Consider the following 26,027-nt stretch of genomic DNA (forward strand, 5'->3'; position numbering starts at 1 on the left):
GGTTGTGCTTCCGCAAGAGCGACCAGTGCATTACGCTGATGATCGACGCATGCCCCCTCGGAAGTCAGAGGTTTGGCGCACTCCGGATCGCCGTCCTCTGTGTTTCCACTGTGGTGAGGCAGATCATTTGTACCGCCAGTGCCCATACCGACGCCTCGGGTTGCGGGGCTTTTCCGCCTATTCGCCGCCACCCCGACTGGGCCAACGACCTCGGGACATTGAGAATTATCTGGCTCAGCAACGCATGCCACCGCCTACCGGGCGGCAGTCACGCTCGCCGTCGCCAAGGCGATTTTCACCATCGCACCAGCGGTATTCGAGCGGACGGTCGCCAAGTCCCCGCCGGGAAAACTAACTACAGCGACCTTTGGGGGCAAGGCCGCTGGCAGTCGACGCGCTGAAGACCTCCGATCGACGCGAGTAAACAAGGGTACCGGTACGCCATCAACTGAACGGAATGACCGGCTTTCGCTCGACATACCGGTGGTTATCGACGGTTACGCGGTTAGCGCTTTAGTGGATACCGGAGCGGACTATTCTATATTAAGCGGGAAGATGGCGACGTTTCTGAAGAAAGTAATTACACCTTGGCATGGCTCGCAGATTCGTACGGCTGGCGGTCACGTCGTTACTCCACTGGGAACGTGGAGTAAGAGTTCGGATTCGAGGATCGACATTCGTGGCGAGTTGCCTTGTCCTACGCGAATGCTCCCGCGACGTCATTCTCGGAGTTGACTTCCTGCAGGAATACGGCGCTGTTATTGACTTACGGGGCGGTGTAGTCACCTTCTCAGCCGACCAAGCAATCGACGCAAACGACGACAAACGACGTGATGACGCGCTACGTGTTTCCGCCGAAAGTGTTACGCTACCTCCACGAGCCAGTGTTCTAGTCGAAGTGATGTGCGGTGGAATGCGCGAAGGTGGAGTGGTCGCAGAAAGTAACTTAGCGCATCTACTGACACAAGGTGTTTGTGCGGCCAGGAGTGTGCTACAGCTTCGTGATGGCCGATCTAAGTTGCTAGTCACCAACTTTAGTAATGAGCATCGACACCTCTTCCGCGGTACTTCGATAGCGTTTGCCGAAGAAGTGGAACATGTAGCTGAATGTTTTGCCCCTGAACCAGTGAGGCTGGCTGACAAGTCACTGGGCACCGTCGACATTAATCCCGAGTTATCTAACGACAAACAGGCAGCACTGCACGAGCTCTTGCTTGAATTCAGGGCATGCTTCGCAAGCTCGTCTAAGGTACGCCAGACTTCAGTTACAAGGCACAGGATCATCACATGAGACGACGCACGCCCGATACACCAGCAGCCTTACCGCGTGTCGGCAAAGGAACGCGCGGCGATTCGTACGCAAGTACAAGAGATGCTTGAAGATGGCGTGATCGAACCTTCCAACAGCTCATGGTCGTCTCCGGTCGTTCTTGTCAAAAAGAAAGACGGAACGCTACGCTTTTGCGTCGACTACCGGAAGCTCAACAACGTAACTAAAAAGGACGTGTACCCACTGCCACGTATCGACGACTCGTTAGATAGACTGCGGCGTGCCCAGTACTTTTCGTCACTCGATTTGAAAAGTGGATACTGGCAGATCGAGGTAGATGAACGAGACCACGAGAAAACTGCCTTTGTGACTCCCGACGGCCTTTACGAATTTCGAGTGCTCCCTTTCGGTTTGTGTTCAGCCCCAGCAACTTTCCAGCGAATGATGGATACTGTCCTCGCTGGATTGAAGTGGCAGACTTGCCTTGTGTATCTTGACGACGTAGTTGTCTTTTCTGAAACATTTGAGCAACATCTTCATCGCCTGCGGCATGTGCTAGAAGCGCTCCGATCGGCTGACCTCACGCTTAAACCAGAGAAGTGCCACTTCGGTTATGAAGAGCTCAAGTTTCTCGGACACGTCGTCAGCGCCAAAGGAGTTCGACCCGATCCCGACAAGCTTGCCGCTGTAGCAGCTTTTCCTCTTCCTGCCGACAAGAAGGCCGTCCGACGCTTCCTGGGCTTGTGCGCGTATTATCGCCGCTTCATCGACAACTTCTCGAAGATTGCGGAACCCCTGACTCGCCTTACCAGGGATGACACGCCATTTGCCTGGACGAATGAGCAACAAGCGGCCTTCGCTGAACTACGCCAACGCATGCAGTCAGCACCCGTCCTGGCACATTTCGACGAAGAGGCTGACACCGAGGTGCATACTGACGCCAGCAACATCGGCCTTGGCGCAGTACTCGTCCAACGTCAAGACGGCATTGAACGAGTAATAGCCTATGCTAGCCGCTCGCTGTCCCGTGCCGAGGCGAACTACACTACTACAGAAAAAGAGTGTCTCGCGGTCGTCTGGGCGATCACGAAGTTTCGCCCTTATCTCTACGGCCGTCCCTTCAAAGTGGTGACAGACCACCATGCTCTATGTTGGTTGGCGAACATACGCGATCCTTCAGGACGGCTGGCACGGTGGAGCTTGCGGCTACAGGAATTCGACGTCACCATAGTTTATAAGTCTGGCCGCAAGCACGAAGACGCCGACACGTTGTCGCGTGCTCCCGCCGAATCTTTCAGTCGACAGTCAGAGGACGACGACGGCTTCCTGGGCGCCCTTACTACGTCGGACTTGGTCAAATCGCAGCGTGACGATGCTGAAATTCGACCTCTCATCGACTACTTAGAGGGCCGTGATACAAACATACCACGCCATCTACGTCGCGTCTTGACGTCCTTCTGTCTACGAGACAATGTGCTGTACAAGAAGAACGCCCGCCCGAATGATCGAGCCTACCTCCTAGTAGTTCCCAAAGACTTGCGGGACGATATTCTTTTCGCTTGCCACGACGAGCCTACATCTGGCCACCTCGGCTCCTCACGAACGCTTGCTAGAGTGCGCGAGATGTATTACTGGCCCGGACTTTCAGCAAGCGTCAAGCAGTATGTGAAAGGCTGCCGTGAATGTCAGCGACGAAAGTCACCACCCCTGAAGCCTGCCGGGTTATTGCAACCCATTGAACCACCTCATAAGCCATTCGACCAAGTCGGCTTGGACATTCTTGGGCCTTTTCCTCTGTCAACCGACGGCAACAAGTGGGTGATTGTCGCCACTGACTATTTAACCCGCTATGCCGAGACAGAGGCGCTCCCACGAGCCACGGCTTCTAAGGTAGCGCAGTTCTTCATGTGTCACATTGTATTGAGCCATGGTGCCCCAGCCACTGTTATCACAGATAGAGGAACGGCGTTCACGGCACAGCTCACGGACGAAATTTTTCAACTAAGCAACACCAGGCATCGAAAGACGACCGCTTACCATCCGCAGTCCAATGGCCCTACGGAGCGATTAAACAAGACCATCACAGACATGATCTCTATGTACATCGACGTCCAGCACAAAACATGGGATCGTATCCTGCCTTATGTGACCTTCGCGTATAATACCGCCGTACAAGAAACAACGCGCTTCACACCATTTCGCCTTGTCTACGGCCACGAAGTACAGACGATGCTGGACGCTATGCTTCCGTGCCACGACGCTGAGAACCTAACTACTGACGCCGAAGAATTTGCTCAGCGCGCTGAGGAGGCTCGACAGCTCGCGCGGCTGCACATCGGTGAGCAGCAACACGCAGATGCACGGCGCTATAACATCCGTCACCGGCAAGTGCGCTACAGTCCCGGCGACCAAGTGTTGGTGTGGACCCCTGTTCGCCGCCGTGGCCTTTGTGAAAAGTTGCTCAGTCGGTATTTTGGCCCCTACAAAGTGCTGCGCCGCATTAGTGACGTGAACTATGAAGTCGTTCCTGACAGTGCGGCGCAAACACGGCGCCGACAACCACCTAGTTCTTACGTAGTTCACGTCGTACGCATGAAGCCTTACGTTGCGCGTTAGTGATTTTTACGCGCCCATTTGCACCTAATGTACTTACCTCTTCGTTTCTAGAGAGGTAGAGAATTGTTTCTAGCTACGCTGCTGTAGCTCTCGCTGTGTTCTGTGCGCGAGCATCTTCATTGAGCGTGTGTTGTTTTTTTTTGTTGTTTTTTTTTTTCCTTTCCCATACCACTTCTTGAGCATCGAGCCGATGCTCTTTCCGAGGAAGGGGGGAAATGTCACCTGTAGTAGTGGGCATAGGGCAAGCGCAGAGGCGCAAGAAGAAAGAAGTGCGCGTGCTAACCGTGTTTCAAAATTTAATCCCTACAACGTTACAAAAAATTAATTTACTCTGGGTTCCTGGACACTGCGGTTTATACATAAACGAAATGGCAGATTTATTAGCCAGAACATCTTTAAATGGACCTGTGCTTCATATTTTACCGGATACAGCTTACGTCACTGCATCGAGATTCAGAACGTTTAGCCTACGAAATGACTTAATCAAATTATCGCTGATCCCATCTACAGACTTTCAGCATCTCGGTTTTGGCTGGAATAATCAGTGGTGTCCTTCTCGGCAGTTAGAAGTTACATTCTCCAAATTACGCTGTCGCATCCCGGAATTGAATTTCTATTTACACAGAGCTGGTCTGACGATGTCCCCTCTGTGCCAAAATTGTAAGGAAATTGAAACAATAGACCACTACTTTTTATCATGCCGACGTTATTCAAACCAGAGAACGAAATTACTCGAAGCTCCACTCTGCAAATTGGATTAAGATTAAGTACACCAGTATTATTGTCATTTGGGGCTAGCCCCGCTCGATAGCTGCCTCTCGCTGCCGTTTTCGCCAGAGCCCCAGCCGCTCCCAATAAACGTCGTCAGCCCCTTTTGAAGACCCGTGGCAATATTTCGGAATCAGATAAAATAAGAGTTACAGAAATTGAAAATGTGATTTTCAAAAAATCGATTTTTTAGCCATTTTTCGCGATGCGAAAGCCGCGTCCCCCCTTAATCGGGACGCACGCGCTAGTGCTGTTTAATCTCCTGTTCGCAACTAAGGCTAGCCCTATCATCGCGTTGCACGTTTTAATTCCCCGTTGGTGCAATTGTCGGCGATAGACGCCGCCAAATCCGAGACTGTTTGGCGCAGTTAGGCGCAATTTTCGTCGATTGTATCAGGATGGCGCAGTAAATCCCATTTGGCGCACTTTGGCGCAGTTGGCGCAGGAGTGGAATCACTGAATATACTGTGTTCCTTAGTATGCCATTTTGCTAAGAAGAGTCCTGCCAAGACGACCACATTATAGTTTTTTGTCAGCTGCAGGATGTATTTGATTTATTCATCACCAAACTGGGAGAAACACTGAACAAAGCACGTGCTGCTGTACATGCACCTACTTTATTTTTTATCAAGCATATCATATGCTTCACGAAGCTGAGGTTCATGTAGAAGATTTAGATAAGAATGGCGCAAACAATGAATGCATGACATTCCATATACTAACATAGAGCGTCGCAAGAAAATGAATGTAAGTGTATACTTAGTAAAGTACACTGAGCCTATGTGTATGCTAGAGGGGTGTGCTTATTCTCAAAGCACACACAATGGGGTTTTTTTGCCAGTATTTTTTGCTGACTACAAACACTTCAGAGATTGTTGCAAGTAAAAAATAATTAAGGATAACACCGACATTGTTATTATTCCTCCTGGTTCCTTTCTTGCTGCCGAGAAAGATGACACTCTTATCTTCACAGTCAATAAAATAGCGAGCACTGTTACAGTAAATTTACATAAATAAAAATCCATTAAAATATCATATTGTTGCGTTGCAGAAGTCACATATAAAGATGTATATTTACAATATTTACAAGACAGGCAACGATGTACAAACAAGATGCCTGTCGAGACCAATTTCACCTCGACACGTCAAATCGTCGTCTTCTGACTTTGGCGCCATTCTTGGTTGTGCCTAACATAACCCCCGCCTGTAAAGGTGCAGTCTTGACTCAAGCCAGCTATGATGGAGCTGAACTCGCGGCAAAGTAAGGCTTCATCCAAGACACATGCCCAACGTCAGTGGGGACACGAGAGTCCAGCGGAGCGATCTCGTAGTTGACATCGCCAAGCTGCCGCAATGTTGTGTAGGGCCCTGTGTAGCGCGGCAGCAGCATTTCAGACAAGCCGATGCGGGCAACGTGGTGTCCATAGGAGGACAACAGAGCCAGGGAGTAACGGAATGTCGCGGTGTCGGCTGTCCTACTGGGTTTTCTCCACGGCCTGAGGCTTGGTTAGCCGGGAGCTGGCAATCTGGCGCGCCGTGTGAGCCCAGGCGAAGACGTCTTGAGCATATTCAGTGAGAGTGCGTCAAGGACGGAAGCAGTGTGTCAAAGGGCAAAGTAGGGTGGCGACCGAACAGAAGATAAAGGGGAAAAGCTAGCAGTCTCGTGATGGGACGAATTGTAAGTGAAGGTCACGAAGGGTAACGCATTGTCCCAATCACTGTGGTCGTCAGAAACGTACATAGGCAGCATTTCTGTCAACATGCTATTGAGCCGCTCCGCGAGTACGTTTGTCTGCGGGTGGTAGGCGCCGGAAACCTTGTGCTCGGCAGAATAGGAACGAAGTAAGTCTTCAACAACATGGGACAAAAAGGTGCGGCCACGCAGTGAGGAGTTGCAGGGGTGCGCCATGATGGAGGATGACATCAGCGTATACAGTGCTTGTACTAAAAGCGGGGCTAGAAATATATTCCAAGCTGTCCTAACTTTCCGCTTATGAATTAAATCAGGATCAATGTGCTCGTTCTTTATTTGGCAAACATATTGAAGCAGCGGCTTGTCATGTTCCTGATTTAGCAAAGTTCTCGGTTCTTCGGTGAGGCCACCATCTCATTGTTTATTTAAAGCCTAATCACTCACAGGTGTGCTCTGCTGCGAAAGATTTGTTCTTGCGGTGCACAAAGCTTGGAATGTAAATGTTCTGTACTTTGTGGTAGCTTGTAGCAAAGACGTATTAATGCTAGTCCCTCGCTTACTCTGTGGACCGTCACGAAACGTTCAGCTTCCAACATTCGTGTCTTGTCGGTGTAGTCGCCGTCACTCATGCTTCAGCACATTGATTCAAGTGTGCGCCCATTCACTAATTACATGTTGGTGATAGGGTGGGTGTAATTTTGCATGTGAGCAGGGGTAGATGAGTGTAAATAACGGGCGAGAAACTTGCTACGCCTGTAATTGGCGTTATTTCCTTTTGTAACGAGCCATACTCACTCTTAAGTGCCGACGTTGCGGAGTTGAAGTCCCTTCTTTCGAGGTTAGCTATACAGTCCTGGTGGGTGAATTATCGTTTTTTATCCTCGCGGAAAGCCGTGTATCGCGAATGACGGGCAACACAGGCAGTCCTTATGTAGCAGCGGCGACAGAGGTTGATGCCATTCCTTACAGGGATACAGACACAAAATTTGGCGGGTGGTTTTTTGCGTCGGAACAAAAGTTCAACTGTTGAAAATGACGAATACAAGCTGCTTTGAAAAAAAGAACGAGAAACATCTTGTTTTGCTATTTTCTGTAGCACCTTGCCTCCAAGCGGCCGCCGGCAGAAGCTGAAATTTGACGTCATATCACCCACCCGCGCGCGCGCGCGGCGAAGTCATCCACAGCCGTCGCAGTGTTTCTGGGGGTGTCGGTCCCTTGCAGCGTTTGTTTAAACCCTTTCGGCGATCTTCGCACGTGGTCCGTCTGAAATATTATCCCCGTCGGCGCTCCACGCAGGTGGTGCGCCTTACATGCCCCTTCCCGCGGTCATCGCTAGGTATTGACGCGTTCGTCGCGGCGGAAGGAAATGCCCATACATTGCTGTTATAACATCAATGTATGGGCACGTATAACAGCATGTATAACAGCAATGTATAACAGCATCGTCGGTCGTGACACGCCATCGCACACATTTCCCAGAGACGAGAAGGTGCGTAAACTTTAAATACCTGCCTGTCAGCCATCATGCCCAGCCTGGAGACCTCTAAAGATGACTTCATTTGCACGGACCACTTTGTCGACGATGATTATATGACCAGCCTGGCTGTGCTGAAAAGCCTCGGCATACCGCTCAAAAGGCAACGCCTAAAGCCTGACGCTGTGCCATCGGTCTTCTCATAAAAACGCAAGACAGAAATGATCGGCAGCACGTTTAAAAAGAGGAGGCGAAAAGATGTCGGTACTGTTTTCGTTCACTTGCAGCCTTCTTGAGCAGTGTGAGGGCAAGGCTGGGGCGAGATGCCCGAGGCTGGGCACAGAGGCAGTAATATCTTTAAAAATGTTGGCAAAGCATAGTAAAACAATACAAGGCTAGCAAGCGCGACTCACGAGATCAGTCCTACATGGCAGTGGGGCAGACACACACTTAGCTCTGATTCTCTACAGCATAGAATAAATGGGGAGAACTCCAGACAGATGCTGCCATCTGTTGGGCGGCTGGTGAAGTGGGCGTGAGAATCTCGGAGGTACTGATACCCCACAGCAGTGGCTCACGCCGACGGCGTAAACTACTATTCAGTCATCCACGCCGTGCTGAAGTACCCCGCAGCTGCCTCGCCTGCGTGCGCTCTTGAAAAAGCAAGTTTACAGAGGAAATGACAAATAATTCTTGCACAAGTGTCTGGTTTTCGCTACGGTTTGCGAAAACCTGACCGGCACTTCCACGGCCGCCTGCTCTTCTTCGTCGCTTGACGCGGAAGGCTCGTAACCATAAGCGCTAATATTTCTTGCTAAGTTGGAATGGTCCTCGTCTTCAGACGTGTACTCATCGCTGGTAGAGGCACCAGAACTCGAAACCATGCTCGCGATAGCGGCGTTGGCGCGCTTCGAATGACCGCGGCCGGCCAGCTGGCTATCCGACGAGGGTGTCGTAACGTCACGCTTTTAAACTCCCGCTGGTCGGGCGGCGAGGCGCGCACTCACAAAAATGCCAAAAATAAAGCCATTGGCTCAAAAATGAGCTAAGTGACTACTTCTTTTTGGTATAATCGCACACTGAGGATTCATTTACAGCATTTTCGTAAAATTTTCTGATTTTGTGTCCGTATCCCTTTAATATTCGAATTACTACTTTTGCAGCTAACTACCGCACACGTCTTCCCTTTATCGTTACACATTTTGCAGCATGAATTGGGCACAGTGCATTAGCGAACACCCAGTTGCATTTGCGACAGCTGCTCGCACAGTAGCAGGGCAGAAGCAGTAGTGGTTTCGTATTCGTGTGCATTCGCTGAGGCAACGTGTGGTGCACTGCTGAAAGTGCCATCTCGTTCCTCAGAGCAAACTGCTCCACGAAAAGGGTCAATAGCTTTCAAGTGAGCCAGTGACTAGTGAGCTGATACACAGACGTGGACTTCGTTAGGTGCTTGTTTAAATGTGAATACCTTGCTTTTTTATGAATTGAATAATGTGGGCCAAGAAAATCAATCTTGCTATGAAATTTAATTAAAGTCGGAGTACCACCAAGTGTGAGGTCTTCTAAAGTTGCTAAATATGCACATCACTATACTGTGGCCTGTAAAAAATTGTCAAATATCGCTGGTCACTAACCTGCAACTGACTCAGTGTAAGCCAATGAATCACATGTCCTCCTTTCGACGTTTTCATCATCAGAGGAACCCTGCAAAGCACAAGGCGTCACAAGCAGCGTCACAACACTGTCGGAAGCATTCACATGACACAACCCAAATTGCTTCGACAAGCTCGTATTGTAAGTTTAAAGGGCACTGAATAAGCACAGTCAAGATGCATACAGTTCTGCACACATTTACATATACGTGCATGCTCCCTTACGAAACACGAAATTCAGTTGTTTATTTACAGACACGTACAGTTCTGCACACATTTACATATACGTACATGCTCCCTTACGAAACACGAAATTCAGTTGTTTATTTACAGAGACACGTGCCTGACCCTTGATGTCACTACACAGCTGTCAACACCAGGCATGCCTTCTTGTCTTGCTCTGTCATGTTCATTACACGATAATTAAAGAGAAAATTGAGTAGGGTTGTATTATTAAGATAACCTCCTAAGACACCAGAAAAGCCAGGACGCCTGATAAAAAAATGGGCTGTTTCGTCTGAAGGGTAAAGCACTGACAGTGATAGCAAGGTTTAACACTGTGCTTGAACCCCACGGACAGTGTTTTAAGCATACGCAGGTGCGAATGTAAGCGGAGGCGACCTACATTGGTGTGCCAACATTTCTGGCACCTTTAAAAGCTTTAACATGTCATGTAAAGCCTGTAATGGCATTGGACAGCGCTACTATGCTGCCCTTAAAGAGCGACGCCATTGAAAGTACATCACTTTCAGATTGTGAGCACTAACATTGTTTTGCTCTTTTTAATATTCTAGGAAGATATAAGATAAAAAACAAGCGCTGTAAATGAAATTTTTCTGAACTTTAACGTGCTGCAATTCTAAAAAATTCTGAGGCATGTGCCAAAAAAATGAGACCTGGTTTGAGCAAATATAGCAGACGAATGGTATAGCATCTACCTTGCATATACGGCCATGAGTAACATACAACATATATATACATAAATAGGTACGGAACATCACGGCGACGCCCAATGTCCACCTGGATTTCCATACAAGTGGCATCGCACTAAAACAAAAAATAAGGGCGGCGACACTGCCTTGAAGTTCCTGCACCGCCTTGCATTGATATAGTAGATTTTGACGGCACCTGCTCAGGACCAGTTTTGTCGGTAAATACGGTCTACATGATATTCTCAAGGAAATCGAGTTTCAAGAACTTTTACTGCGCCACAATGGCCCGAATATGAAAAAGTACACTGGCATCACACGGACGTAATGCCGCTCGGGCTTTGGCAGCATACTTAAGTCTGACATTCACTTTCTCCAGTAATCAATGAGCAAAACGAAAATGGACTTTTGAAAATACACTTTATCTTCCAAATCTAATTTAGTGTTTCTCTTTGGTGACTCTTCAAAAACCATCAAAATGTTATTGCATTCCTTCTCGATTCATTTAAGACACCTTTTGTTAAATGGATATGAACACTTTTTTGTTTTCAGTTCTCTGCTGTAGATATTTACTGTGGGACTGTGATCGTGGACTGCGATCGAAGTTACGTCAGCGAGACAGGCAATTTCCAGCAAAGACTCAAGCAGCACATGTATGATGTAAGAAAGAAGCAAGTAACTTCAAATGTTCTAGCCAAAAACGCAGAAGCAACTCGTCATGGAATAGACTGGGACAGTGCAACGATAACAGAAAAAGAAAAGAACTAGACTTCTCGACTTTTGCTTGAATCCCTGGACAATTCAGACCACCAAACACACACTTAATCGCAACGACGGCAACTTTCCCCACTTGTATACACGTTGCTTACGTCACATCTTAAAGCCTACATAACCAGACTATTTCCGCCTTCACCTTCATTGTGAACAAGACTCCTATGCGGGAGCCGAAACGTCTTATTATATATTTTTAAAACTTTAGTGGTTGGTGTCCATTTTAATTGTTGTCGTGGGACTAAAGTTTTTAAATTAAGAAATGGGGTGGGAAAGGCAGGAAGGTTAACCGCAGGAGCTTCTGGATTGCTATTTTGCACTGGGGGAAGGTAACAGGAAAAAATATGTGGAAATAATAGTGGAGAGATAAAGGAATTACTAAAGTATTATTGCGCAACAAAAGGACATGGACGGCAGAGAAGAACTTACACACCAAGCACTTGCCCGGAATGCTGCTCTCATTAAGATAAAGGAAAAGTGCGAAAAAAGGGGAAAAAGATATAGGAGGTTGGGAACATCTGTGAGAACTATACTCTCTCTCCAATGGGCCACTTGAACCAACGCCTCCTAAATAGACTATGCCTGGAACGTCGCTCTTTTTCCCATAGAGAGGTCCCTGCCGCGTGTTGTCACCAGGCACCGTGCGAGAGCGCTCGCCTACCTACTGCCTGGTCACGTGACGCCATCGGTGTAGCCAATGGTGTAGCCCGGGAGCAGCCGGCCTGCGCGCTGTCCGCCGGCGGAGAGCAACGGTGAACGCAAACGGCGAACGCGAAGAGCAACGGCGAACGCAAAGCAGCGCTTGCAGACGCTTCCGGCGTCACACCACGACGCAGCTGAGCGAGCGCCCATGCAGATCCACAGCAAATTGCGTTTCCTATAATTCCTAATGCGGTGCGATCGCATTTACATGCACTGCGAAAGTCGACTTACGCGTCTCAATCCACCCCTGCCTGGCGCATTAATGTAACGTGCTTTCCTAGCGCATTAGGCCCGTTTACATGGATGCGATGCGCTAGCAAGTTGATGTGATGCGATGCGATGCGCCAGTTGTCGCATTCATGTAAACGCGGCTACTGGCTCTGCAATAACAGACGGCGAAAAACATCACGCAAACCAGCGCAAAGCTGGTGCGCTAAGCCAACGGCTCCTGCTAAGCAGACGAAATTACCGCCATTCGTGTGAAGCTTTGTTTCCCGTAAAAAATTAGTTTCAAGAAAGTGGACTTTATTTCATTTACGAATTTGTTATCTCACAACAGCGATACATAAACAACTTGAGTGTCGTCGTCTGCATATAGCAGCGGAAACAACGCGTGGTTGACAAGGTGTCGTCTGCTCACGGCAAGCCAGCTCGGCTGCTCAGCTCCCGGCCGCCGCGCGCCGGCATGTTTACAAGGATGGCCGTCAGAGGCGCTCGCCTACCTACTGATGGGGGAGAGAAAAATCCGAGGGTAGGGCAGCGGGTTCGCGGCTCATTTTCCAGGCATAGTCTTTTTAGGAGGCGTTGCTTGAACATAAAAGCTCATGGAGTGCCTCGATTGACTTGTGGTGCGACGACTGTAGAGGCCAGCGTTCCAGGATTGCCTGCTCTGAAAGCATTCAGTCGTCAAGACAGACCGCTTTCACACTGCAGTCATACAGTTCACAAATGTGAAGCCAACTGATTTGCCAATTAGCTGCTTGATGAGTTTATTAACGTTGATTAATTTGATGGTTAAAAGCAACATAGGAGCCATGAGAGTTTCTGTAATGTGGGGCTCGTGGTTGATTTTGACCAGCTAGAGTTATCTAATAAGCAACAAAATCACTGCACACAATCGGTATTCACATTCTGCCCCCATCAAAATGTGGTTGCCGTGGCCGAAAATCATAATTTCAAACTTGTGCTCAGGCAGAGAACACCATAGCCACTGAGCAACTGTAGCAGACAATGCGAAGTCGAGGAATGTCTGACCAGAACAGCATTGCCTACACTTTCTGGCTGAAGCAGTGTAATTACGCAGAACACGAACTGCAATTGTCAGCTGAAGAGGCTGACAATTATTGAGCTCCACTAAACATACCTGTTGCAACATCACCACCACCATATTTATAGTAATCACACTGTTGCCATGAACACTTCCAGAATCTCTGTTCAGAGAAGACTGGCCATTCAGATGCCACAGAGAAGTGCAATATGAGTGCAATATTGTTCGTCTGATTGAATGATGTAGCCCATGACTTGGGCTGCCTTATGTAGTAGATATGTCTGAGACGCAATGGGAAGCCCATCACAGAAGTTCTAAACACACTGGTGCCACCCAGTGCTCCCCGCACCTACTACCTTGTATACCGATGTCACAGTAAGCTTAAACCAAAGGGTATTTTGAAGTTAGCTCTGGATAATTCACACTGTTGACATTCTGAAGTGTACACACTACACCAAAATAAGCTTTTTTTTCCGGGCTGTTTCAGCCCCTGTTTTTCTAGGAAAAGGTGGCGACATCACATTGCTTGAAAAGCATGGGCTCCAAGATTGTGGCATGTTGAGCTATTGCAACAACAATCTTGGAGGCCATGGAAAAGCTGACACACATATAGAACATTGCTGCATTGTGAAGCTGGATAGTGCTTAATAAAAACAGGATCCACCTTGCATATCACTTTGTGAGCTGTTTCACTACCAGCCATTTCACTACCACAGGCAAACCACACAGAGCTATTTTCCCCTCCTTTAGACACTGCATCCCTTTGGCTGAAATTACTCGGACGGTGCCATTGCTCGAGTGTGAAGGTACAACATGGAAAGGAGCCATTACTTTTGCGGAGGGAGAATCAGGTGCTGCAAGGAAGGCAAGCCTTGCCCCTTGGTGTTCCGCTACATGTGTGCATCACGTAGATTCAGTGGTCCTACTGAGCCGATTCTCGCACAATATGCATACGAAGTCTCACAACTCACCAAAAGTGCTGCACTCTTGGCGGTAGAATTCTTGCTGGCCACTAAACTGCACTGCTCTTCAATTGGGTACAGCGTTGGCACTGCATCCACTATCAGACGCTTCCTGTAGCCCACGCTGAAGTCGCTTACTCTCTGGAACCTGAAGCAGTGAACCGTAAAGTGCAGCGAGCACACTAAGCTGATCTCCTTGATCGGTGGGTTCCAGTCGCGGGCACCACCACAGGGGCACCCTCGCACAAAGTCAATCCAAGCCTGGCGCTGGGACGGTTTGGCAGGGAAGGGGTACAGGATGGAACTGGGTGCCGACCGCGAGCTGCAGCCTGGTACGACACACTGTGGAGTTCTCGGCACAGCATCTGCACAGCTGTTCGAATGGATGTGTGCTATAGCAAAACTCTGGCAATCGTGCCCAACTCACGTCAGCGCCAAGACAAGCTTCTGGCTTTTGTCGAATGTTTGGGCTGAAGAGGACGGACTTAGGTTAGCTGCTCCTATCTGAGCCCGATGACTGAAACTTAGCAAAACAATGGCATCTATTGCAAAGGTTATCAAAACATACAAGCATATAAAATAAAAGCAGATTCTTGCTTTGTTAACCATTTTGAGTGATTACTATTGCATGCAAACAGCACAACTACATTGTCTTGCTCACTGGAAGAATACAACAGCTGTTCGTAAATAGAAATCGCAATTAGCATACCGTTATATGCAGTGCGAAAGATGAAAAATTATGCAGGTGCAACTAAATGCCGACTCTTAAATAACTTGAATGATGCCGCATTAATTGCTGTTATTGCTTAGTCTCGCATTCACATTGACAAAGCACTCCTGGCTCGTTATTCTTGTCTAACGATGTCCGTTTTTTATGATACGCTTTGATACTTTTGGTGCTGCACGAAAGGATTAAGTTGAAGATAAAGACATGATCTAGAGGGGTACTGCTGTGTACATAACAAAACCTGACACAAGTCCATATCGTGTTTTTGCATCGGAACGAGCAGTTATCCAGCAGAAAGTAAAAAATATGCTTGAAAAGGACATTATCAGGCGTTCCTGTAGTCCCTGGGCTTTTCCCGTCATACTTGTCAAAAAGAAGAATGGAACGTGGGGCTTTTGTATAGATTATCGCCACCTGAATGAAATTAAAATAAAGAACATTTACCCTTTGACACGTATTGATGACGCTCTAGACTGCCTGTACAGTGCCACCTATTTTTCTTTTATCAAACTGCGGTCTGGCTATTGGCAGATTGTCGTCGACGACATGGACCGAGAGAAGACTGCATTCATTACCCTTGACCGCCTTTATCAGTTCAAGGTGATATCTTTCGGTCTCTGTAACGCGCCGGCCACCTTCGAACGAATGATGGACTCTTTGCTTCAGGGGTTCAGATCTTTCTCCTCAAGGAAGGGACATTATACCATCGTAATTTTGATCCCCATGGCCCTGACCTTCTGCCTGTCATGCTATCACACCTGCGTTTGACTGTCCTCCGCCAACTTCACGATGCTCCCTTGGCTGGGCACTTGGGCGTCTTGCGCACGTACAACCGTGTACACTGGTGCTTCTTTTGGCCGTGTCTCGCCCACTTTTCAGAGTTCATCGAGACCTTCTTGCGCCGTTTCCATTCTCGGGCTCCGGAAATAAATGGGTCTCCATTGCTACTGGTTACGTTACGCCACCACCAGAGCCCTCCCGACAAGTTGCGCTACTGAGGTCACTGACTTTCTACTCTACATCATTTTAGTGCACAGTGCTCCATGTCAATTACTAACAGACCAAGGCCGTAGCTTTCTCTCGGCAGTCATCGAAGACATCCTCCGCTACTGCTCAATAAAACACAAATTCGGTGTGTCTTACCATCCACAAATCAACGGCCTCATGGAGCGCCTCAACCGGACCATCACCGACATGCTTTCGAGGTATGTTGCGGCTGACCACCACGACAGGGATTCATAGTGTCACGACACCGCCAGCTATTCACCATTCCATCTCCTATATGGCCGAGAACCTGCGTTGTTCTTGGACACCTTGCTGTCCTCGACCGCATGTCTGCCACTGAATGCGACGCAGTCGCACGTGCCGACCACATGCGGCAGCTCGCCTGCACGCATGTAGAGGCCTTACAGGAGCATCAGAGATGCCTCTACGATTGCCACCATCCCGACGTGCACTTTTCTCCGGGTTCTCTGATGCTTTTCTGGTCACCCATCCACTGTGTGGGCCTTTCGGAAAAGGTGTTGCATTACACTGGTCCATATTGTGTGGTGCGACAAGTGACCGCTGTCGCATATGAAATCATCCCTGCCGACCCCTCAGCGTCGTCGTGAGCTGAGTGACATCATTCACGTAGTGAGACTCAAGCCCTATCACGCACCTTTCACTGCGGATGTGTAGCTTAAGCACAGGGACAGTGCTTCTACTGCCAGGGGCGATGATGCAAAACAGCCGCCACAATGTGGCTGCACTGAATAGGAGGAAGATGACATATTTTTGATTGGTATAGGGTCGTCCTCTTGGCCACCGTTAGCCTACATGTATATATATTGTAAATAGGCTTGTGCATCAGCTACACGTAACAATATATATGGCATAGTGAAGAGGTAAATCGAAGGTTTCCATGCTTAAAGCCTGAAGAGAATTGATTGAAAATGCTTTAGTAGGGTTTTGAATGGAGTTAAGTAAGATAACAAGCGCTGAAAAAGCAAGGTCACTTTTAGTCAAAATACAAAAAAAATTAGGGGTTAATGAATGCCCTAACTACTGCAATTGCAATATGATTGATCATCATTTTCATTAATGCCAATCGCAGCTCCTTCACAGTGCTTAAAGTCTCTAGGTGCTCCATATTTGTAACTTAAGGTTCCACATTCTAGAGCACTGATGGCTTTGTTCAGCTGCAGAAATAAAACTTCATAGTGGCCACTGACCTGGACAAAAAATAACCGATACCATGATTACGCATTAGTTCTAATGGGTACGCAAGGGGACGTTGGTAAACATAATGTGCAATGAACAAAATGAGCGTAACTGTTTGATTTGCAACACGAGACGAGTTCCATAAAAGTTTCTCAATCATTGATGTTGGATTGCAATGTTCGACACTGACTAGTGACGGCGTTGCCTGTCTATAAAACTTTCCATAACCCATCTCACCATATATATTGATGTTAATGCGATTAGCATTGAATCAATGTAGTGACACACCATACTGCCACTGCCGAAAAACGTCATGTACGACATGTGCATGCAGCCAGGCTCCCCTCTCTAGCTTCCCATTGGACATGCTGCACCACAAAGCAGTGCCGCTGCAAAGTCTGCGCGCGGCGCTTGTGTGAATATACATGTTCAGGCAAGAATGTCAGAATATATATGATGCGGGTTCGACTTTGACAAGTGCTAAAGAAATTTTAAAAGTTGTCACTGAAAAGCAGCACGTACCAAGTGACACATACCGGTGGCCCAAGTTGGTCCAACGGTTGGTTTGAAATGCTGCTCCCTCAGCACAGCAGCCTGATGGACTACCCAGTGACCCAAGTTAGCGGGAAAACAATTTTAAAGACACGGGCTGAGATAACGCTAAACTATTCCAATCTGTGCTTATTCTAAATCCGTCATTGGCCCTCCATGATAGGTCAAAATGTGTTGGACTCAGCCAAAATGGGCATGGTGCCCGCACATCTGGGCACGGCCCGAGTCATTTTGACCTATCACGGAAGGCTTGGATAACTTGGAATAAAAACTCATGGCAACAGTTTTACATTACTACGGCCACAGATAGGTTGACAGACACTGGAAAGTACGTAAGGAATCCCAAGAATGGCAATCACATCAATAATGCACCAAACATCCACTGTCGACTTTCATGAAAACATCGCTATAGCAGTGATCTGGCAAAATGTATCAACATTTTATTGACCGGAATTTTCTCAACACACTTCATCCTTACCTCCGCACCTTAGCTCGAGGAGCAGCCAATTTATTGTACGCGCAAAAGTGACCCAAACATTGAGGGCCTGTGTCAAAGTAATTTCACAGAAGAGCGAGCTACTCGAACACCGTGACGAGCCTTGTACACAAATTCTATTGAACAGCTAAGCGCTATATGAAAATACAGGTCATAACACACTGTAGGTGAGTTTCCACCACTGGGAATGCCATTACTCCAGTACGAAGATTCTGGTGACTTACATGCAGTGAACATGTCCACTGCCTATGTTTCTCCTTTAGGACAAATGCAAGGTGGAGGCGAATCATTATGCAATTGACTTGGAAGTCCAAAAGCTAAATTTGTGCCATTTTGGTTGCTCTAAACAAGAGAGCACGCGTGGTCGTGCTGCTAGCACAACATGGGCAGAGCAGTCCGTCCACACCAGTGTTGAGACTCAACCTGTCGCGAGAGACGCTGATTGTTCTGCCATGATGCGCCACCTAGGCAGTGTGTGCGTACCACACTTGTGCCAGCAGTGACAGACAACACACTGCTTCTGCTGCAGAGCTGATTTAGCAGAGCAAGAAGGTACACCTCTTGGCTTCCTCACTTACAGCCAAACACACTGCACGTTATGTCGATACCTTTACAGCATAATGGTGGCAGCAACACATCTTCCATGTCAGTTCAAATTCCTATCGCTAAACAAATAAATAAATACATAACTAAGTAAAAATTACAGCGGATCCCATGTACCTGTGGGAATCGGTGTTCAGTGAAGCTTTTGTAGATGGTTCAACAAAACACACTGCTGGGCTAGTAGTTGCTGCAGGATCAATCACCAGAATTGTGGTGCAGCAAAGGACAAAAGACGACAGAAGCAACATGTCGCAACAGCGCGCGAGCCCATGTTGCTTCACTCATCCCTCATCGTTTGCTGCACCACAATTCTGGTAATTAATCTTTCGTAGATGACGACACAAATGTTACACGGATGTCACACGGCACACTTTTGATTGCGATAGGACCCAATCCAGCAGGATTTAATTTCTCGGTGGCGATTGGATCCTTCGCGCAAGCTGCGAAATAGAGCCAGTCGCGGTCGAGAATTTTATCTGGATCGGGCTCGATCGGGATCGAATGTGGGCCAGTGTTAAATCGACTAGTGTTGGATGTATGCACGGCGTCTGTGTAAACGCGACACAAATGCACATATTTAGTAGAGAGTGGCTATTCTGCTGGCAGCCGGGAGAAATATGTTTTCGAAATTCTCCCGGCAGTCGAATCTCACTGGCTTATGGAGTCACGTGTCAACACGTCACGTCTCGCGTCATTTTGCCGCACTCGCCTCACGTGCGTCATGTTGTCATCGGCATGGTCGGCGTGACACACGGCTCATCAGATCGGGGCAAATATTGTTTGAAATAGTGCTAGTGATGTTAGGCATGGATGAACTTCGCTCTGAGTCGCTCTCTGAATCGGGAGCTATGCGAACATCACCACTGCTGGCACGAAATGCTGCTACAGAAATTTCTGCAAGCCGACCCCTCGCCGTCGGTGAGAAGTTTGCAACGTTCGCGTGGTTGGATGAAAGAATGTCCAGGTACAGCACAGAAAACTCTGTGCAGCTGTGGAAACGCGAAGCTCGGACCATCGAGGCAGCAAGAAAACCAGTGGGGAAAATCGCATACCGAATGCCAGAAGCCCTGAAATATTATCAGCTGAAGTATTGCTGCATCCATGGTGGAGCGAAGTTTGTGACAAAGAACCAAGGTTACCGGAAGTCATAGTAAGTAGCGTGACAATATTTTCAAAATTTTTTATTGCCATTTGGTTGGTTCGCATATGGGGAATGTTATTCGTGAGGGAATACAGTGCGAATGCAAATTTCATGTGCAGCGCTTGCGGAACTCTCGTGCTCGACATGAGTGTCGCGAATGCAAATTTCACATGCAGAGTTCGCGGAGCTTTTCGTACGCATTGCTGTTGCTGGGGTGCTGCACGGATTAGGTTAACACTTCGATTTCAAAAGCAAATTTTGCCCTATTTACGGGGCAGTAGCGACCCAGTGACTCCTTTTGGTTACAGAAGGTCGCAGTCTGCCGCGACGCCAGTTACATCCAGTTTTATTATTGTAACACGTCAAGCAGGCTAAATCGGAGAACACGTGCCGCAACAATAGTATGACGGGAAGTGATTGTACGCGCTACATTGTACGAAAACAGCTTCTTGCAGTAGAATATAATACCCCACCTTAACCCAGAATGGCAATTGCAAAAGTGATTTTCCGAAAAGGAAGTTTTACTTTTACACCACGACTTTTACTGCTTATCAGGCAAATGTGTTGAGTGGTTTGGACATGCATAGCGACTTACAGTGCACTAGAGCTCAACATACTCGATCCCGATCCTTGAACCGTGTAACAGCCATTACAGTCCGATCAGGAATGAGGCTCGATCACAAGTGCCTGTGTGAGAGGGTTCAAGTTGCTCAATGAATAAAAAAGACCCACATTGTCATACTTAAACCACTCTCTTATCACAGATGCGCTGTAATTTCATTGTCAGCTCTGTTTCTCATCTTTCTAGCACATTCAAGCAAGACTGTGGCTTCCACGTCTACGTTGCAGCAAACAAAGAGGGAAGCCACTTGGAGATACGTTCTCACAACCATGACATCAGCGAGGGACTGTAAGTATCTGCCACAGCAAAGACGAATACCACCTGCTCTCAAAATGAAGGCCAAATCTTTGTTGGAGGTAAAGGCTAACAAGTTGATGGTCAGGGAGCAGCTGAAGAAATAAAGCGGAAAGGCTATTAAAATGAAAGACCTGTCAAATATTGCTGCAAAAAAGAAAGGACCTAATGAAAGGAATGATTGAACCGATGTTGTGAACATTCTTGAAAGTAAGCACAAGGCAACTGTTCGCCTACTTACGAATGAAAACAAGGAGCTCGAGGCCATTTACTTTCAGGATGAAGTAATGAAAAGGTCATTTGAAGACTGCCCAGAAGTTTTATTCATCGATGCCACTTACAAATTATTCGAAACGAGAATGGCATGTTTTTTAGTTATTATTGAGAACAGCAACGGTGAAAGTGAAATAATTTGCGTGGGGCTGTTTGCAACAAAGGATGCCACAACACTTTCTTGGTTTTTTGAAGTTTTTAAGGATATGAATCCTAAATGGCAGTCAGTTCGTGTGACAATGGTTGACAAAGATGTCAAGGAGCGACATGTCATGAAGGAGCTGTTCCCTTCAGCAGCGCTGCACATTTGTGCCTTCCACACACTGCAAGCATTTCGCAGGGAAGTAAGCGTCCTTAAGCTAGGAATCACAAAAGCTGAACAAGAAACCACTCTAGATATTCTTCAGCGGATGGTGCAAAAAACAAAGAAATCTATGACGAGCTCTATGCTCTTCTAAGTAAATGTGCGCCGAGACCAGTCATTGATTATTTCAATGCGAACTGGCATTTTATTTACGAAGAGTGTGTGATGGGGTTCAAATGGCATTGTGGTATCTTTTTTAATAGCACGAACAACCGTGCAGAAAGCATGAACGCCAAGCTGAAGCAGATTGTGGAGCGCTTCAGCTCACTGGAATTGTTTGTAGAGAGGTTCTTTGCCTTCATCAATACTCAAAGGAATGAAAACGCACACAAGGCAGCACTTATGCTGCAAAAAAGAAAGGTTTTAACTAATATCGACGAGGCTGGTCAACATTATTCAAGGCTTTTGACACCGTATGACTATGACCGCGTAAAAGAATAGTTGAGGGCTTCAACATCAGCAGCCAGCCATGCTGACTCCCTTGCCAGTGCACAAAGATTTTGTGCAACAGATATGCATTGCACCTGCCTTTTTCGACAGGCTATGATGTTGCCATGCCGTCACATTTTTGTGGTACGTGAGCAGCTTCAGCTGGCAAAGTTTGACCAAAATCTTTGTATGCAAAGATGGTACATGCAAGTGTACGTAAAAGGTAGCACTTGCAGGAGCAAGTAGCAGGAGGTAGCAGGATGTTGAAGCAGTGCATGTCAGCAGTCGCAGAAATTAACTTTTTTATCCAGTCACCAAAAGTTGAGAAAGGCAGCTTGTGTTGCCACAAAACTGGCTGATCTCGCATCAGATGGCTCAATGTGTACATGCAGAGACAGACTTGGAGTGCTTGAAAGCATACTTAGATGCTGGAAAAATGAAGAAAAAGTTTAAATAATTAAGCACTCGTCAGGGGAAGGCAGTCTTGCTTTTTCTCATGGTTTTCCCGAGGAGGTGAACGAAGGAAGAATCACGCAAGAAGACCCGACACAACCAACAACAAACGAAGGAAGAATCACACAGCAAGATGACCTGGTGTGACCAGTCACTTGCATAACTTCCTCACGCACAAATGCAGATGTGCATATAAATTACACTCTTCACTCAGGCAATATAGAGCAAGGAAAAAACCACAGTGATGGCTTTGACTGCCCAAGGACCAGCCCAGACCACGTTGTGAAAGAAGACAATTTTGTTCCTGATGACAAAGAGAACACGAAAGCATCTTCAAGCAGCCTTATTGAAATCAAGGTACCAGTGGCAATGAAAAAGTGTGGCCGCCCAAAAGGCCAGGTGCTAACAGTGATTGGCCTACCTAGAAAGCGAAAGCGAACCGGCAGTGCACAATCTTTCGCTGCACAGTCGGAGAAAAGAAATTAACACTGCTCACATAGTTCACAGGACCACAGAAGGCAGCAGAAGCAATGGGAGGAAAGGTTTTAGACGAGGACTGTGTTGAGCAAAGGCCTGCGTGTATTCCTTCAGGCATTCGTGACGACAGTATTGACATTAACCTTGTTCGGCATTTCTTCACAGACGATGCGTGGAAAGCTGTGCAAATGGCAATGTTTGTCAAAAAACAGCAAGACTGGAAGTGCAATGAGTGTGACTCGAACTTGGACAGCCATGACTCAATTTTCTGTGATTGGTGTCTGTGCTGGAGCCACCTGCCATGTGCCGGTCTTAAACACACTCCAAAGGTTTGGAAGTGTCAACGTTGCATTTGCGTGCATGACTTTTTCTTTGTTTGTGTATAAAATATGCAAAGTGCATTGACACATGCTTACTGCAGTTTGATGAGCTTGCCTGCTTGTTTTGTGTATAAAATTTGCAAGAGTGCCTTGACATGCCCTGTACAAATATTTACTGCAGTTTGATGAGCCTACATGCTTGGTTGCAACAAAAATAAAGTTCATGTGTGGCCAGACTGCAGTCATTCAACACCAGTAATTGTCATGCCTGATTTAAACTGCCTTTTAAAGCCGGTGTCTACATCATACATGTTTAGGCAACCCTTTGTGTACTGAAGTGCTCTTGAAACTCGCAACGGGCGAACTGAGCGAAACGTGGACGAAATAACTGCCCAGTAAATTTTGAAAAGTTGAAAAAAAGAAAAGAAAAAAAAAAAGTGGCACGATGCTGATGTAAATCACACCATAGATATGTTCCAAGTTCTTTTCTTCGTTAGTTTTGCTCTGCGTTAGTTGTGCATAGCTTACGTGAATGGTTGCACCGCTTTATTATGCAAGTTTATCGAGGCATGGTGTACAAGAACGCATGCATCTAGGGGGGAAAGTGTATCGTTCCTAGAGTGTGGCTGCCCGCAAGAATTCCGGTCTAATAAGTACGCTAAACAGCACTTTATAGTACCAGCATTTTTCGCAAGATATCTGTCAGTCAAAATTTACTGCGGGCCGAGTGCGCACTGTGTTGACACATCGGCTGTCTTCGCGCGATAAGCCTTTTTTTCGGTAACATTGCTACAGAATCGAGTTGTAAAAATACGGTCGCCACCGGAGCACTCTGGCCACGACAATGCATCTTGCGGTAATGCTAACCGACGCTTTTACAAAGTTTTACGTTAGGGAATGCCAGCGGTACGCAGGCATCTTCGTCCCCTCACCTAATTCCCAGTCACACGGGAACTTGATCGCGCTTCTGAGTGCAACGCGCGAGTCACTGGATCCGGATTGAGACCCTAACGTGACTGCGTACCAACGTCCGATCGGGATCGAGGCTCGATACGCCAGTCAACCGAACTTCGCAAAATTAGCCCATTTGGCTGCTGCCGGCAGAAGTACAATTTAGCCGGCGCTGTCGCGGCTGCCGCGATGACATCGAAACGCCATTCTCCCGGTTGTCGCTTAGCCTCAGTCAACTGACATTTGCTAAATTAACAGTTGTTTATATTCCATCACTTAATCTAAATTAACAGGTTGGCCTTAAAGTAAAATAAAACTTTGCTGGCAAACTGCTGAAAATTTTATTTTTGCCGGCACTTACGGGATGCCGGCAGAATGCGATGTTTATTTTCCCGGCACATGTAACGCTCCGATGAAATATTTCTCCCGGCTGCCGGCAGTATGCCAAAAATTTAATTTTGCCGGCACTTCTGACGTCACTCCATCAGCCAATGAGACTCGACTGCCGGGAGAATTTCGAAAACATATTTCTCCCGGCTGCCGGCAGCATAACCACTCCCTATTTGGTACGCACGGTGAACGTGTCTGTTCGGCTGCAAACGAGGCGTAGTGCTGCCGCAACGCTGCCACCCCTTGTTGTACCGCTTCTCGCTTCAGCTTGTGATGCTCGTCGCGCTGCTGCTGCGTCATGGCCGCCCGGTGTTTTCGTGCCGCTTCTCGCTTCTGCTTGTAATGTTCGCGCTGTTCGTCCGTCATGGCCGCCACGCGTCGTCGTTCCGCATCTCGTTTCGCCTGGAGCATCGCTCTTCGCTGCGAATCGTCCAACGCCGATGTCTTACGCCACCTTGCTTCACGTATCGCTTGGAGCATCTTCTCACGCGCGGCGCCGCATTTTGCTCTATAACGAAGTTTCGCCTGTTCTGCGCGACGCTTCTTACGAGCCTCTTTCTCTTCCTCTGTTAATATGGCTTTTGGACCCATATCTGGGGGAACAGCGGGGCGCTATCTCTTACAAGACCAAATCCGATAACCCCATTTCCAATTATTCGAAACAACAGCAATCATAACTGGCCAGACCACAGCTGGCTTTCCGTGGCTCCATGCGGCTCTTGCCAGGCCAGCGCCTCGACCGACACCACGGCTAGAGTGACCTAGAATATGGGAGAGTGTCCAAAGCGCCGGCTCCGGCGAGGGCCTTTTTCTGTGAACTGCCGCGCCGCGCCGCTGCTGCTCCGGACCCGTGGGCTTTTCGCGCTCGCGTAGCGCGCGGGAAGCGAGGGTCGTCTGCTACGCGCTGTAGTTTCTTGCGTTCATTTTCCACGCAAAGCACTTAAACTCTATTTAACTTCAACAGTGTGGTGCTGCATGAAGCTTACCAATATTTGAGCGTTTCTTTGTGCTTGGGCAGCAAGATAATGCAAAAAATGTCACAGTTTCGCCCTAAGGGCGAAGCAATGAATGCGATAGCAACACAGCAATGTCATACGAAGTAAGGTGAGCGGCCTTGGTAGCAATATGAATTGTAGTAAACATGAGCTGATTAAGTAAGCAGGTGTGCTGCGGCGTAAGTAGACCGACATGAAGAGAGACTCGATGACCACGAGAAGGCGCGTGTGAAACGGTGGTGTTGATGAGAAGCGCTTCCCGTGGGCAGCGCGTGCGAAGGGACACACCTGTAGTGCTGCACTGCCGATCTGGGCAGCATTGCATGTGTAGCGTGCGTTGGAAAATGTGGCCCGACTATTACTAACTGAATGAACAAGCGTGGTGTGAGCGCGCACAAACAAACATGAATAGATCACACTGAATGACTGCAGCCAACGACTGTCAAAACGCTGGCAGCGCAACGTACCTTCGCCCGCTGCTGAGCGGCATAAAGGTCGGAGCCGTGTGGAGATAAGAGACGGTGCGGTCGAACGAACGACGAGCGCGGTTGTTGGAAGCGTAGAAGTGCGCCCCCCCCCCCCCCCCCCCCCCCCCCCATGCTCCCTCCGGCGCTGGCTTCCCGCTTCCTGGCTT

At 47.9% G+C, this 26,027-nt stretch overlaps 1 protein-coding gene across 2 annotated transcripts in view; it reads right to left on the bottom strand.

The window, feature by feature from the left end:
* Window positions 1–25,144, bottom strand: part of LOC119453869 (zinc finger protein 454-like) — a 45,033-nt gene extending 19,889 nt beyond the window's left edge. For both annotated transcript variants that reach the window (XR_007466766.1, XM_037715917.2), the window contains exons 1-3: window positions 24,583–25,144; window positions 14,114–14,477; window positions 9,456–9,525 (exon numbers count right to left, since the gene is read on the bottom strand). Coding sequence is in view for 1 of the 2 variants with exons in the window: in XM_037715917.2 (XP_037571845.1) it covers window positions 9,456–9,525; window positions 14,114–14,477; window positions 24,583–24,989 (841 nt within the window). In the remaining variant the exon portion in view is untranslated. The remainder of the gene's footprint in view (window positions 1–9,455; window positions 9,526–14,113; window positions 14,478–24,582) is intronic.
* Window positions 25,145–26,027: the final 883 nt, after the last annotated feature.

The sequence above is a fragment of the Dermacentor silvarum genome, chromosome 5 (assembly GCF_013339745.2).
Source record: "Dermacentor silvarum isolate Dsil-2018 chromosome 5, BIME_Dsil_1.4, whole genome shotgun sequence".
Classification (NCBI taxonomy): domain Eukaryota; kingdom Metazoa; phylum Arthropoda; class Arachnida; order Ixodida; family Ixodidae; genus Dermacentor; species Dermacentor silvarum.